Source organism: Barbatula barbatula (assembly GCF_947034865.1).
Source record: "Barbatula barbatula genome assembly, chromosome: 1".
NCBI lineage: Eukaryota > Metazoa > Chordata > Actinopteri > Cypriniformes > Nemacheilidae > Barbatula > Barbatula barbatula.
Genome location: NC_136766.1, coordinates 32212511 through 32228875, shown reverse-complemented (window position 1 = coordinate 32228875; position 16365 = coordinate 32212511). Strand labels below are relative to the sequence as shown.

At 41.0% G+C, this 16365-nt stretch overlaps 1 protein-coding gene across 1 annotated transcript in view; it reads right to left on the bottom strand.

Moving 5' to 3' along the window:
- Positions 1–12639: 12639 nt before the first annotated feature.
- LOC306899663 (E3 ubiquitin-protein ligase TRIM39-like) overlaps positions 12640–16365 on the bottom strand; it is a 28194-nt gene continuing 24468 nt past the window's right edge. The window contains exons 5-8 of the mRNA XM_079466054.1: positions 14716–14854; positions 14524–14559; positions 13690–14410; positions 12640–13451 (exon numbers count right to left, since the gene is read on the bottom strand). Coding sequence (XP_079322180.1) covers positions 13842–14410; positions 14524–14559; positions 14716–14854 — 744 coding nt within the window. The 3' untranslated portion in view covers positions 12640–13451; positions 13690–13841. The remainder of the gene's footprint in view (positions 13452–13689; positions 14411–14523; positions 14560–14715; positions 14855–16365) is intronic.

Here is a 16365-nt window from a genome sequence, read left to right as displayed (position 1 = left end):
TGGGACATGGCCTAGATTAATTGACGAGTTGATAATGTTATAAATGGGCTCAATTGCAACAGGTAGTAACTCTTTTAATAATATAGTTGGTATGGGGTCTATTAATGGCTTACATCTCCGTTTCGAAGGCAATTCTGTGCTGCCGAAGCAGATTTCTATTCCTGTCCTGTGATTGTCTGCTTTGACGCCATCTGCAGATGTCGGTTGTGCAAAAGGCTTTGTGCACAGTAGGGATGGGACGATACACTTAAACTCACGATACGATGCACCTCGATATGTCAGAGTCATGATACGATACGTCACGATACGATATCAAAAAAGAAAAAAATATTACTGTATAATAACAACTTGTTTATTTTTGTTTCAGTTGCACACAGGGAAACACAAGGCCTAACAGGCCAAATACAAACAAGAACACTCCCTTAGTGCTGCTCTAACCCTAGGTTAACCCTTATCTCAGGACTGGTTCTTCTTCAAAAAAACTAACATATCAACATGTTCTGGTGTAATCAGTGATCTTTGAGCAGACACAATGTCTCCTGCCGTGGAAAAGACACGCTCGCTGGGCACTGAAGTAGCAGGAATGCAAAGGTAGGCTTTGGCAAGGGGGGCAAGTATGGGGTAAGCATATGCATTAACTTTCCACCACTCAAGTGGACTACTGTTGAGTGGGATAGGAATCCCACTTCTGTAGGAGAGTATCTCCATTCCAATCCCTCTACTGGACTGCACTCTCTCAACAGTGTTGTAGGAGCTCCCAAGGAGATCTTCTAACGCGGTCTTCTTTGGTGGGGGAGGCTGTGTCACGTCCTGCATCTGCCTTTCTCCTTCTACTGGCTCTTCCTGGCTCTGCTCTGCTCCCTGTGTTGCCTCAACCATGACCCTGGCCTGCTCTGCTGCTGCCCCTGATGTTGAAGCACTGGCCCTGATGGTTCTTTCATCAGTGGAACTGGTCTGAAGAAAATAAATATATAGAAAAACTAGCTCAAATATTTCTGTCTTTCAATCCTTCACTCCCTCTCTCTCACACAGACAAACGCACACAGAGACAGACTCACTCCCTCTCTCTCTCTCTCTCTCTCACAGTCACAGACACATGCACACAGAGACATTCTCTCTCGGATCGACTAATAAACAAACAAACAAAAAAATCATGAGAAATAAGTTTTCAGGCTCTGGCCTACACAAACATAGTTAAACACGCGCAGGACACCTCAATTTTTTCAATAAAAGTTAGCCTACCTGGTTGCGCTGTTCATGAAGTGCTGAAGCTTTTTCACGTATTCGGGCATAAATGGACTCGCGTTGTTCATCATTCAGATGGGACAGGCTTCGGAATCGTGGGTCAAGCGCTGTGCACTCCTGCAGCATGTCATTACAGTCCCCGGAGTACCGGTCCGAGATGTCGAGTAGGATAGCGCTTTTCATGTTGGCGATGGTCTGTGTGTCATTTTCGTCTGGTGACATGCTTTGCTCGATCATGAATTTCAGTGGCATTATCAGTGAAACAGTGGGCTCTTTTTCATCACAGACAACTGTTGTGGCTGTCTTCAGTGGCTTAAGCAGTTTCACTAGGTCTTCTACATCTGATATATCCGTGTTATCCAGAGTGTCGATTTCTCTCGCATTCCTTCGGATTTCTGGGCTGCTCAGCGCTGCTGAGACAGCTGCTTGTTGCTCCAGGTATCGCCCCAGCATGTCGTACGTGCTATTCCACCTGGTCTGGACATCGGTGATGAGTTTATGCCGAGGCAGCTCCAACTGAGTTTGCTTGTTGGTCAGGACGGCGGCGGCCGTGGTGCTCTTGTGAAAGAATGCAGTTATTCTTCGCACACGACCAAGAAGGCGCGCGACGCGGGACACAGCCAAGCCTTGCTTACTGGCCAGATTCACAACATGCGCCAAGCACTTGATGTGAGGGTGGAGGCCGCTCTCTCTCACAGCAATGTCCATGTTGCTCGCGTTGTCTGTGACACAAGCAATGGTTGTGTGTGGCCTCGTTAGCTCCCACTCACTCAGTGCATTTCTCAACACGAGAGCTATGTTAACACCAGTATGACTTTCACTTAGCTCACGAGTTTGCAACACAAAGCTTTTACTCTCCCATTTCTCGTTTATGACTTGTGCCGTGATCGTGATATAACTCTGTGTTGCACGCGAGGTCCAGCCGTCGGTGGTCAGGGCGACGCAGTCGGCATTTTTTAGACACTCTTTCACGCTTTGTTTGGTTTCATTGTAAATTTCCGGGATTACCTTCTCTGAAAAATGCCCTCGGCATGGCATCTTAAACTTGGGCTCCAGCACCTTGAACATTTGGATGAATTTTCTGTTCTCTACAATGTTAAATGGAGCCATATAGTCCGCTATGAACTCGCCAATGAGCCTGGTTATCTGTTTTGCACGCGGACTTGACGGGGGTAAAGTTGGTGTCAGTGCTTGTTTCATGCTCAGCTGTCCCTTTGGTAGGCTTTTCTCCGGGGCCGTCTTCACATTTTTATGGTGACGTTGAAGGTGGTGGTTCATGTTTGTCGTGCTGGAGGTGGTGTACGGAAGGACAGCATAGCATAGCTTACACACAGTCTTAGTCTTGTCAGTTACTCTATTGCCGTCTTTGTCTTTTTTAATGAGAAAGCCAAAATACTGCCAGACAGATGACTTGTATCCAGGCGGAGCGTCCTCAATTTCGACCTCATTGAACTCCATTGTTCGGCCTTTTGGGGGCAACTAAGGCAGTTGGTGCTAATGCTAATTTGTTCGCTCGCTGTAGACTATGCCTGCCCCACATACATACACACACACACACACACACACATATAATACACTAAATTATTTATATACTACACAGATCATGCAGCAGTGCCATCTAGTCTTTATTTCGCGATCCATTTTTTTCGAACTCGATGCGTTTCGTCACGTTTTGTATCGCGAAATTTCGCCAAACGATATTTCGTCCCATCCCTAGTGCACAGAGTTAAAATGTCTTCAGCTGTCACCCCTGTGCGCCAGAAACTCCGCCGCTTACCTTTTTCGGTTAGAGATGCTGTCAGTGATGAAATCCATCGCCTTCTTGAGTTAGGCGTCATCGAGAGTGTGGATGCTTCGCCGTGGGTCTCTCCTATAGTAGTGGTACAAAAGAAATCGGGTGCCATTCGTATGTGTGTGGATTTGCGAGGACCCAATAAGGCTGTGGTTACGGATAGTTACCCTCTACCTCACATTGATGAACTATTGTCTTTGTTACGGGGAGCGAGTGTATTTACCACAATCGATTTGTAGAGTGCCTATTTTCAGTTGCCATTGCATGACGACAGCCGAGATCTTACTGCCTTTATTACTCACAAAGGACTTTTCAGATTTTGCCGTGTACCATATGGCCTCGCTTCAGCACCCTCAGCCTTTCAAAAAATGTTGGGAACAGTTTTACAAGGAGTTCCGAATGTTGCCAATTACCTTGACGATATCATTGTCTGGGGACGTACACAAAACGAACATGACCACACACTCAAAGCTGTTGTTCAACGCTTGCAGGATGCTGGACTGAAATTGAATCAATCGAAGTGTCAGTTCAACAAATCCAGTCTGCGTTTCCTTGGTCATACGCAAGGAATTCAACCTGATGAGGATCATCTTTCTGCCATTCTTAATGCACCTGCACCAACAGATGCAACACAACTCCGCTCTTTCCTCGGTCTACTATCCTGGTATAGTAAGTTCATACCAAATTTCGCCACGTTCGTGGAGCCTCTGCGGTCTTGCATCAGACAGGGCTCCGATTTCCCCTGGTCGGAGGAGGCGCAGAAATGCTTTGAGGCTGTTAAAAAATTGCTTGTTCACAGCCCTGCTCTCGCATTATTCGACCCAGATTTGCCTACGGTATTATCTACGGATGCCTCTGCCTATGGCCTGGGAGCTGTTCTTGCTCAGGTTCACGAGGATAAAACAGAGCGCATTGTTGCTTTTGCGTCCCGGACATTGTCATCTACTGAACGCAAGTACTCGACCATTGAAAGGGAAGCACTTGCTTGTGTTTGGGCCGTTGAAAAGTGGCGAACTTACTTGTGGGGTCGTAAATTTCTCCTGCGCACAGATCACCAGGCTTTAACTGTGCTTTTCTCATCCAAAGGAACTGATCGCGCCGGAATGCGTATTGCGCGCTGGGCAGCGCGGTTAATGTGCTTCTACTATGATGTTGTTTATCGGCCTGGAGCTCAAAACAATACGGCTGACTGTCTTTCTCGTCTGCCTTTGCCTGCATCAGCTGACGACAACTTCGATGCTGAACCGGAGTTTGTGGCTTTTCTGTCTTCAGAGATGTCAGCTTTGTCGCCTCATGAGGTTCCTTCTGCCTCTGCAGCATGCTCGGAACTGAGTGCATTGCGTGCCCAAATTGCTCGCGAGATCTTCAACTTCTGTGGATATTCTTCTACGTCCATACTTTCATCTCCGCAACGAACTAACTGTGCAGCAGGATTTTGTGTTCAGGGGACAGCGACTTATTGTTCCTGTCGTGCTACGGCAGTTAAGTAAGCTCATGCGGGTCATCAGGGAATTGTGCGTACCAAACAACGGCTTTGTGAACTGTATTGGTGGCCGGGCATCGATTGCCTAGTTAAAGAGCACATCCAGACCTGTCAACTGTGTTTGTCCTCTGACAAAACTGCCAACACCTCAGCTGCGCCGTTGCAGCCTTTACCTTTTCCGTCTGTTCCGTGGGAAAAGATAGCTATTGATGTGGTGGGCCCATTTGAAACAGCTGTGGGAGACTGTCGTTATGCGCTCACATTGATTGACTATCACAGTAAGTGGCCTGAAGTTGCTTTCACCGCTTCCGTCACTACTCAGAATGTTATCGCTTTCTTGTCTTCTGTGTTTAGCAGATATGGCAATCCACTTACTGTCGTATCGGATAACGGGACTCAGTTCACCTCTGCTGACTTTTCAAAATTTCTGAAAGAGAGAGATATTCACCACGTACGTACTTCATTGTAGCACCCAGCTGCGAATGGAACTGTGGAACGGTTTCATCGCGTTTTGAAAAGCTGCATTCAGTCTGCTGTTCTGGAATCAAAGCCGTGGAAACCTACAGTCATGGAATTGCTCCAAGTGTATCGTGCTACACCTCATTCTGCTACGGGGTTATCCCCGTTTGAGTTGCTTCATGGACGAAAGATGCGGACGCGTCTTAATGTTCTTCCTCCTTCCCTGCCGCAGACGGATGCTCCTGCTCTTTTTCAGCGAGTCTCTTTGAAACAACAGAAAATGAAAGCATACACTGATTCTAAACGTGCAGCTCGTGCTCCTGATTTTAAAGTGGGGGATTGGGTGCGTGTGCGCATTCCTACTCATGTTCCGAAAGCACATCCGAAATTTGGTTAGCCTCTCCAAATTGTGGGTAAACTGGGGGTGTGTACTTACCTATTATCCGACGGGAAGAAATGGCATGCTTCTCATCTGGCTCGTACTGTTGCACCTATTTTGGAGGCTACTGACACAGATGCTGTGGACTTGTCCTTTCAGTTTCTTCCTCCTCCAGAGCCTCAAGATCCTGACGTTTTGCAAAGGGTTTCTACCCGTGTAAGCCGACATCCTGGTTGGATGGAAGATTACGTTACGTAATCATCTTGCATTACATGTTTATAAAGTTTGAGTAATTCATTGGTCATCTTATAATAGATTTTCACATGAATGCTACATTCTAATAATTCTTGATGCTTAATTTTCCTAGTCTTATTGCAAGTAATTGTGTTATTTCAAAGTGTATACTTGGTACTTTAGTAACTTTGTTATTGGATTTTTGTGTTGATGTTCGTTAAAAACTGTGTAGACAGTTTGCTTTAAGTAATGAGGGAATATGTTGTGTTCTTATGTGCATGTTGACCTGTAGGTGGCGGTAGAGGTTGCTTCTATGAGTATGAGAGATAGAAGACGAAGAGTGAGAAGTGTTACACCTGCAACTACATGCGCTATACTATTCTGCTACTTTCTTTGTTTTAAATAAAGTATTCTTGTTTGTCCATACGCCTCCTCATTGTTACTTACTAAGGACATAACACTATTTTTGCCTGAACTAAGATCAAATTCAATAAATTACAAGTTAAAAGTTTTCTCATCAATACTTAAAACCGAAAATGAGTCGTCAAGATTATTTTTTCAACACGGCAGCTTCAGTATACCAGACGCTTTTTCCCAATTTGTATTCTCAACATTGTTTGCTTCTTTCTAAGAGAGTAAAGAAACACTCAAACTTCACGGTAGTAACAAAAATAGCATAAGGGTCTTGTCGAGTTCAGCATCATCGTAAATTAACATGTAAACAAACCGCCTAAATGAGACAATATGCTTCAGCAGAGGCGACTCGCTACTAACAGAGATAAATTTGATGCGAGATGCCAGGGACAGAGCCTTTGATAATATGTCATTGCTCACAAAAATGGAACATTGGACAGCTTAACTCGTTTAGTTGGCATTGACATGGGAAGGATGGAACAAGTTCCCCACTGGAGCACGATTCTGTGTCCAACTAGCTAATCGACTTTATCCACACTATCCAAAATAAAACACTATACCCTTCTCACACTTTGACAGTGTGAGTAATATGTGAGCTCAATGTGAATTTATTTTATTTAGTCACCATTATGGTTTCATTTACATACTAGTTTTGCTTTGCCTGCTGTGAATGTTTTTTTTTTAATCATAATTGTTATGGCAAAGAAAAACATGAAATAAATCTGATCTGATAATACTGGCTAAATGATAAGTCCTTGATGTCATCTCGTGGAAGGATTTCTTACACCATTAAAAGCTAGAAATTAAAGCTTGGTGCAGCAAAGCACCCTGGGTAACATTATAATACAAAACTCATTCAAGACTCCCATCATGCATTGGAGCATGAAGTATCGCAGTAGATTCTTAAATTTTTTTCAACAAATACACTGATTCTTGATGTATTTGTGTGAAAACAACCATTGACGTTGCCATTTTTATGTGCATCATTTATTTAGAAGAGCTTAAAGGCAGAATGCATGATGACATTTGTTTTGTCATGCTGTAAATCTCTTCACATCCTTATAGCAATATAGAAGTATAGTTGTCAAATATTTATTTTGATGCATGTCTCTCTGTGAAAGGCATAGGACTGAAAGAGGTTCGACCAATAAAAACTTTCTGGAGCTCAGCCACAGTGATCTTTGGGTTCTTCTTTACCTCTTTCAACAAGGCTCTTCTCCCCCGATAGCTCAATTTGGCTGGACGGCCAGCTCTAGGAAGGGTTCTAGTTGTCCCAAACGTCTTCCATTTAAGGATTATGGAGGCCACTGTGCTCTTAAGAACCTTAAGTGCAGCAGATTTTTGTAACCTTGGCCAGATCTGTTCCTTGCCACAATTCTGTCTCTGACCTCTTCGGGCAGTTCCTTTGACCTCATGATTCTCATTTGCTCTGACATGCACTGTGAGCTGTAAGGTCTTATATAGACATGTGTGTGGCTTTCTTAATCAAGTCCAATCAGTATAATCAAACACAGCTGGACTCAAATTAAGGCGTAGAACCATCTCAAGGATGATCAGAAGAAATGGACAGCACCTGAGTTAAATATATGAGCGTCACAGCAAAGGGTCTGAATACCTAGGACCATGTGATATTTCAGTTTTTCTTTTTGAATAAATCTGCAAAAATGTCAACAATTCTGTGTTTCTCTGTCAATATGGGGTGCTGTGTGTACATTAATGAGAAAAAAAATAACTTAAATGATTTAAGCAAATGGCTACAATATAACAAAGAGTGAAAAATGTAAGGAGGTCTGAATACTTTCCGTACCCACTGTATGCTTCGATAATAATCTATTGCCGTTTTGGAGTAGGCATGGCTTTGTAAGGCGATTCGGATGGAGAATGGGATTATGATTTCAGTGCTAGCAGGCTAAAGTTAGCACCTTAAGACATCATGCATTCTGCCTTTAATATCCGAAATCTCAAAACAGCTTGATCACACTCTACTATCCCACATTGACCCCAAAACACTGTTCTCAACAACATTTCCCCATGACTATACTGTAATTTGTTTATACAGACCCAAAACTTGCGCGCATGATTTAAGCGTGCAGAACCGTTCCACAAGCATAAACACACCCTCACGAGAACGCATTTATGCTCCAACATGTGACATTTTGATTTCTTACATCTGTCAACAAAAATGATGCTATATAATATTCTTAAACAAACATTTCATGTATGAACTATTTAAAAAAAATACAATAATAATAGAATAAAATATCTCCGGTAGTAATTTCAAATTTCATTCCATATCTAATCAAATTGGTAATGCCTACTGGTATAACACGTTTTAATATTTTCAAAATAAATAAAGAAAAATAGATAAATTATGTAAATATAATTTTAAAAAGTACACCATGTTGTCATTTATAATAACTTTGCTTTGAGTTATACTGTTTATTAATGCTCATTTTTAAAATGACTATCAACACAAAAGAAATTATGAATACACATACCGAACAGTTACATTTTTAACTTCCTGTTAAGATGCCAAATATGTGGATCCAAAATCAAGGGCATACATAACACCGTTTAAAAACTGAAAATCATGTAATGCCAAATTGTGACATTTCTGTACAGCGGGTAAGATAGAGGTCGGAGACCGTATAGGTGAGTGCAAGTTAAATGTGACCAATCAAAGGATCGAAGAAATCTGCCATTGCACCGCCCCCAAGGTCTCGGAACTGGGAAGTCAACACGACGAGCAAGCATGTTGAGCAGTTGCTAGAGCATAGAGAGAATTGCGCGCGCTCCTCAAAGCCTCTGTATGGCAAGCCTTTGGTGTCACAATTACGCTCTCGATTGAACGCGTTCCCCAAACAGCGTATTTTACGTGGCTTGCCATACCTCTGCACATGGACTGCTTAATTGCACGCCGAGCAGTAATGCTCTCTCGCTTGGGCGTGTTAACGCTTGTGGAAGTGTTCTGCGCTAAAATCATGCGCGTGAGTATTGGGACTGAATAAACGCGATAATACTGCCATCAAAAACCCGTTTGGCATTACTCAATATAACAAATGTGCACTATGCAGTAAACACACAGTCACAGCAGCAAGAGGATGAGAAGTCAAACACTGTAGAGTCAAGAGCTCAACTGAAGCAAACACTTAGCAACATAGCAGTGACTTCAAAGGACCAACCAGTCACATCTTAACCTCTAAGCTCACAGTACAACAGTAAGATCACAGTTTGAGCACACAGTGAGTTTGCTGTGAGGTTACATTTTGACCTCATCGTGAGTATTCGGAAAGCTCATGGTGACATCACTATGACATCAAATTGGTGACTGGGACCTTAACTGCATGGGGTCGCATGAGTGAACTCTGAACCTGATGGGGTGGGGTTGACATGCTTCTTTGAGGGAGGGGAAAGCATGTGGCCAAAATAAGCCAAAAAAATATCAATTCAATTCAATTCTATTCATAGCACTTTTAATGATGTTTAAATTTACAGGAAGAAAGACAAAAATAACAAAAAATAGTATTAGTATTAAAATAACAAGGGTGCTAATTACTAAAGGAGATAAAGACTGACCTGTAGGAGGTGGAGAAGATGGTCAGTGTGTGAGAGCTGCTCCAGCTCACTGTCTCTCCTCTTCAGTTCAGTGATCTCCTGCTCCAGATCTTTCATGAGATCTTCATCCTGTTTCTCTGCTGCTTTCTGCTGCTCGTCCATCATCTCCAGCAGCTCAGTCTGACATCTCTCAATGGATCTGATCAGAGCGCTGAAGACCTCAACACTAGCTGCTTTCTCCTCATCTGTGCTTCTCTGAAACAATCATGTTTTCATTCATCATCTTTATTTATAAGACAAACACTTCTTCTCTTCAACTTACTTTTCTGAGTTGTGCTGAGTGTTTGATGTCTTGAATCTTCTTGATTTTCTCCTGGATCATCTGCTGAACGTCTGTCTGTGTCTTCTTCAGTTGAGTCTATAGGCAGACAGCAACACACAGACACATTTGATCACAGGTAAACAGGTTATTAAATCATGTTTTAATGTTGTTATTGACTCAAACCTTCTTCTCTTCACTCATCTCCTCTAGAGGAACAGTGTTGTGAGTCTTGTGGTCTCCATCAGTACAAAACACACACACACACACACGTCTGATCATCTCTACAGAAGAACTCCAGAGGTCTCTCATGTTTCTGACATATATAGTCCTTTATATTCTCCACAGGATCCATCAGTTTGTGTTTCTTTAAACTCATTTTCTCATGAAGTTTCAGGTGAGTTTCACAATAAGATTCCTTACACATCAGGCAGGACTTCAGGGCTTTCAGCTTTACTTCATCACAGATGTCGCAGAGAACTTCAGATCTTCTCACACTGATCATTGTAAATAATCACACTAATTGTACATTATGTGGAACAATTGTAAAATTTGGTAAAAAGTGTTTATTCATTCAATTCGAGTGATTGACTTACATGGAGTTTCATCCATACTCTCTCTCTCCTGGTGCTTCTTGCTTTCGGTGATGTTTTTGATGATTCATCCATTGCACGTCTTCTCTTTAATGTTTTTGATGAAACAGTCACAACAAAAATCACATTCACTGAATCTCATCTGACACATGTCAACTAATGGAGTAAAAAGTGATTTTGGCATAGAGTTATTCTTGAATATGTGTCTTTAGACTACTTAATACAGTAGGTGTCACAGCATTTCTTCTATCTTCTCTACAGGGTTTGTTAAGGGAGATATCATTTTGTCACAGAGATTGTTGCATCAAAAAATTGTCCATTGTTTTACTGAACTAATTGAGTGGAGAGACGATAATGTTTTATTTGTATGTATGTCCATTTTATCTTTTTTGTTTATTTGAGAAATTGTTGTGTTTAAAAGTTGAAAATCTATATATATATTCTTAAAATAGATAATCATTAAAAAAGAACTCATAAATATATAATTAAATAATAAACTGATTTTAAATAATTATTTTGTCTCATCTATGCATTGATAGCAAGATATAAAAACTTAATCACATGTGCACTATTTCAAAGTAATTTTATAAGAAAAAAACTGAAAAATGAGACGAAACTTACAGTACACTGTGTTTTTAAAATATAGCAAATAAGGGCACTAACAAGATCATGTTCGATGGCCGAGAGAGAAAGTGCACAGAGCCGTATCTGTGACATTGTGGTCCTCAGCTCATTTTAACTCGTTTCAAAACAGAAAACAACCTCTCACCCTCGCAGTTAGACACGTAGTAGAGTGAGGCGTTGAGGTACAGGGGCTGCTCGCAGACTGGACGAGTGGTTCAGATGGCGGTGAGACTCGAGACCCATCACCGCTTCCCTGAACGGTCGCGCTCGCAGCAGTGATTCTTGATATCTAATTGATTCAACAAATAACTGATAGAAGTAATAGCTGTAACACTGCTTTGATCTTTCTTCATTTCCTCAACAAATACATTTTGTTATAACAAACAATAAAACTTTGATATTAAGAGTCAAGAGCCCAGCTAAAGCAAACAATGTTCACAATCATGGTGGTTTGTTGAAGAACAATGTTCAACTTTAGTTGTGGGTTCATAAGTGATATTGACTCAATGCCATTAACATTGACAATTTTAACATCGATCCAATGCTTGTTTGCTATTGGGGTTATCAGTGTTTAATATTTTGTTCTGTTGGTAGGTTTTTGGCACTTTGGTATGATATAATTATGTTGAAATGTTGCTTTGACCAGAAGGCATTACATTGGTACCGCAAATGCATTGACTGACTGTTGTTTTTGTGACAAAATTGAGCATTGATCATAACTACAACCTTGGGATAATTATATAAAATTGATAGTAACATAATTCTATTTTTGCCATTTGTTTAAATGAAAAAGCTATCCTTGAGTTTAATAGTAAATATACGTTTAATATTGGGTTATTTCAAAAGGACAATAGCGTATGGTCTTTATAATAAATAATCTTTTCAACCTTTTGGCTTTGGTATTATAAATATTGTAAATATAAAATTTAAAGCTTGAACCAAAGCAAAATATAATTTAAAATGGGCTGTAACAAATAGCAGTAATATTTTAAAGTTTGTCCAAAGTTTAATATTTTTCTGTGATGTGAATCTGATATATGAGGTGTGCATACCTCATATATCAGACAAATGAAAAAGAAACAGAAAAGCCCACTAACCCTCTTCTCTCAACAGGTAGTGGTCTAGCTTTTATTGAAACTAGTAACTTTGTATTAGCACCTATTGTACTATTGCTCTTTTATGACATATCGCTTATTGCTCCCCGGACTCTTTGTAAGTTGCTTTGGATAAAAGCGTCTGCTAAATGACTAAATGTAAATGTGTGAAAGTTTATACACACAGTTTCAGTGTACAGTAGATCTTATAAATTATTCATGTTTATACGTCAATAAACTATCCCTAGATTGCACAAGGTTCACCTAGTTTAAAAACAAAAGTGAATGGAAAAAAGATCACATTTAACAAAAACACTGAACATTGTTTTTTTCATGATGCAACCTTATCAAGAAGGCAACTTATTTATGCAAAAACAAACAAAACTGTTCTAGTAGAAACACGCGAGTGGTGAGACACGGACAGAGGACCCAGGTGCAGACAGCGGGTAAGGGGTTAACAGATATTTAATAAATAAATACAAAACAAAGACCCACGTGGGGGTAACATTACAAAAAATGGGTACAATAACATGACAGGACTAGGACTGACTACACTGAAACAAAACTTAAATTAACTCTTTGACATAAACTACAAATGACTAAACCAACACAACACAGGAACTCCCCCTCACAAACCACAATGAACCGGCACAAGACAGAAGACACAAGGGCATTAAATAAGGGAATAAATCATTTTCATGAAGTCATATAAAGACACATTCTGTCCTATTTGGTTTTTATTTCATGTTGAATAACCTGTAACTAATACATTAAGCTATTCATATGCCATCTAGAAATGGTACGTCTGGAAGACGTCTTCTAAAGATCTGGAAAACATTTGCTGTGGAAAAAATTGTGGTGACAGTCCGAGGGCTAGAGCGGGCAGGATTTTCTGGGGCGCATGGTAGGGGTAGGCTTGGCTGCGACAAAGAGTGGGAGAACAATCCCTTGGGATACCCAGCAAGGGCAAGACTGAGGAGCAATGTTGTTGTATTGGAGGTCCAGTGATTACAGGGGGGAAACCATGGGAAAGCTGAGATCCGGGGATCTCTGGGTATTGCAGGGATGGACTTCAGGGAGGACATGGAGACAGGTATAGGACCTGGGTGAGTTAAATAGGGAACCAAGTGAAGAGGGCAACAGGTACAGGGCATGAAATTATTAATTATCAGTATTGAGGAAATAAGAGGGGGGCAACAAAGAAGAGAAGGAAGAGAGCGCATGGTACTCCAAAACAACAATGCCATGTCTCTCTCCACACTAAACATTTACATTTACATTTATTCATTTGGCAGACGCTTTTATCCAAAGCGACTTACAAGTAGTTTTTTTTTTATACAGTGGCACATTACTGCAGAGCAATCAGGGGTAAGGTGCCTTGCTCAAGGGCCCTTCAGTCATGACCTGCTGGCACTGCGATTAGAACCGGCAACCTTCTGATCACAAGCCCAACGCTCTTGCCATTAGGACACAGCTGACCCCATGGGTACTGGGGTACCCATGGGGTAAACACGTGGGTACTGCAATGATCTAGTCAAGAAAAACTGAACCCTAGAGCAGGATCGTGACATCTAGAAAGGAGCACACCAAAACACGTTTACTCCATTTGCTACTCACTAGCACCCCATGATTTAGAATATATGTAGTATTTTACAGTATATCATGTGTGTACATTAATTTGTTGTAATGAACAGGTAAAATGATCAGTGGGTCTGAATTTTTACCTTCATCATTAAGACCTGGGCAGAAGAAAGGAAAGAGTTTCTCAGTGAAAGTTTGGCCAGTGAAAGAGTAGATATGAGATCTGTTCTCCACATCATAAAAACAGACCAGACCCTCCTCATAATCCACAAACACCCCCACCTTCTGTGGACTCACTCTCAGAGACAGAGAGACAGAGGGATCAGCACATGCTTTATAATTCTTCTCATCTCTCAGAATCACAGCCCAGAATCCATTCTGAGGACTCACTGTGATATTTCCCTTCCTGTTAATAGATTCTCTGGCCACTCCTAAATACCAGTCAGTTTTTCCTCTCACCTGAACCTCAAAATAAAATCTCCCTGAAGAGAATCCCTCTTTACCCAGAACAAAGGCACAATCAAATCTCTCTGGATTATATGGGAGTTCATGTCTAACGTCTCCAAGTTTCAATTGTTTTCCATCTTCAGACAGGATGAGTTTTGTTTGAGCTGTATCAGGATCCAGAGTCACATCCACTGAGAGATCAGAGAATATGAATCAATATAAAGATGTTGATGTGTTTATAATTGTAGAGGTGAGTATGTTTGTGTAAAGTATTATTGAGAACAGTGAAGATCACACATTGTACCTGCAAACTGCTGCATCCTCCTCAACACTGTCAACACTAATAACAATAAACATAATCAAGGGTTTATATAAGAATCTTAAAAATGTAAACAGTTAGGCCTTGATTTGCAATGTTTTTATTATGATATATTATGATGATCTCTTTCTGTTCGTAGTATACCACATATTTTAATAATAGGTAATTTTCACCAACCAGATTGATTGAGTTTGTCATCTAGAGTCTCCTGCAGTTGAGTCAGAGCTCTCCTCAGAGTCTCCACACTCACATCAGTCTTCATACTGATCTCAGACCAGTTCTTGGTGTGTGGAGGTCTGTACAGGGATGAGTCAACCTACAGCAGGAGAGAGAAGAAATCACTCAGAGAGAGAGAGAGAGAGGGAGAGAGAGAGAGGCAAGGCCTAAACAAGGCAGTGAACGACCTGAGAGACAAGGCACAAAGAGCTTTTTACGCCATCAAAAGGAATATAAAAATCGACATCCCAGCTGGAATTTGGCTTAAAATAATCCAATCCGTTATAGAACCAATAGCACTTTATGGATATGAGGTTTGGGGTCCCCTCACCAACCAAGAGTTCACCAAATGGGACAAACACCCAACTGAGACTCTGCAAACAGAAATAAGTAAAAACATTCTACGGGTACAACGCAAAACCCCAAACAACGCCTGCAGAGCAGAATTAGGACTATATCCTCTAATAATTAAAATACAAAAAAGAGCGATTCAATTCTATAACCACCTTAAGAACAGCAGATCCGTAGCCAGCCTATTGAAAGGGGAGGTTCTTTTTTTCAAAAAGTGGACCTTTTTGCAGTTTTTCTCCTCCTTTTGTATTTAATTATGAGGTTCAAATACTTCATTTTGGTGACCTTTTATGCACTAACTTCTGATGGATTAGCTTGTCTGCTGGTATCTTAACCAGCACGTTTTTTGATGCACCTAAAATATTTATTGCATTGTTGTCAAATTGCTTCCTCATGTAACACTTTCGTCAGTCCATACACAGTTCATAAGTTTAAAGACCACACTAACAACAGAATAGATTTAATGAACTTTACTGAAATATTAGTAATAATTCTTCTCATCATAACTTCTTGACTCTCTGTCAATGCCTCTTTGCTATGTTTTATTATTATAATTACGCTACGTTTATATGGCTATTATATTGTAGACCAGGGGTCCCCAAACTTTTACTTTTTTCTGCAAGGGTCACATAATTCTCAACGTCTTTAATGGGGGGCCGGGTCGGTTTGTAACAGAAAATTACATGGGCTGGAGGTACTACTTGAATTATTGTGGAGATGTAATTATGATTTGAAATGTATTTATTATGCCTCCTAATGGTATAATAGTTTATTAATAGTTAATAGTTTAGTGCTACTCAAATTCAAACCATTTTCTTATGCATATTAATTAACCTTTCTCTTTCCCAACCGCTTGGCCATTTTGTCGTCTCTTTGAAATTTTCCGATGGTTCGCGCGTCAGTTCTATCGCAATGGTACGTTATCAATTTAACAAATTATTAGGCTATGTGAGTAACTTAGAGAAATTTGGGTCTGAAAGCCAATATTCTGACGCTCGCTCACGGCCCTACTAGAGCAAGCTCCTGATTGGCAGCGTGAATTTTCGCCAAAATTTTTTTCAACTCGCCCGAATCACGCGAACGCTCAATTCGCGTCATTCGCGCGAATCACGGCGCAAGTAGGTCATCGCATCTTTGCATTGACTTAACATGTAAATCACTCGCGCTTAACGCTTCATTCATACGCGCTTAACGCATCATGTGAACACACTATAAGGCATTGTTCAGAGGGCCGGTCCAAATCTGTGGGCGGGCCACATT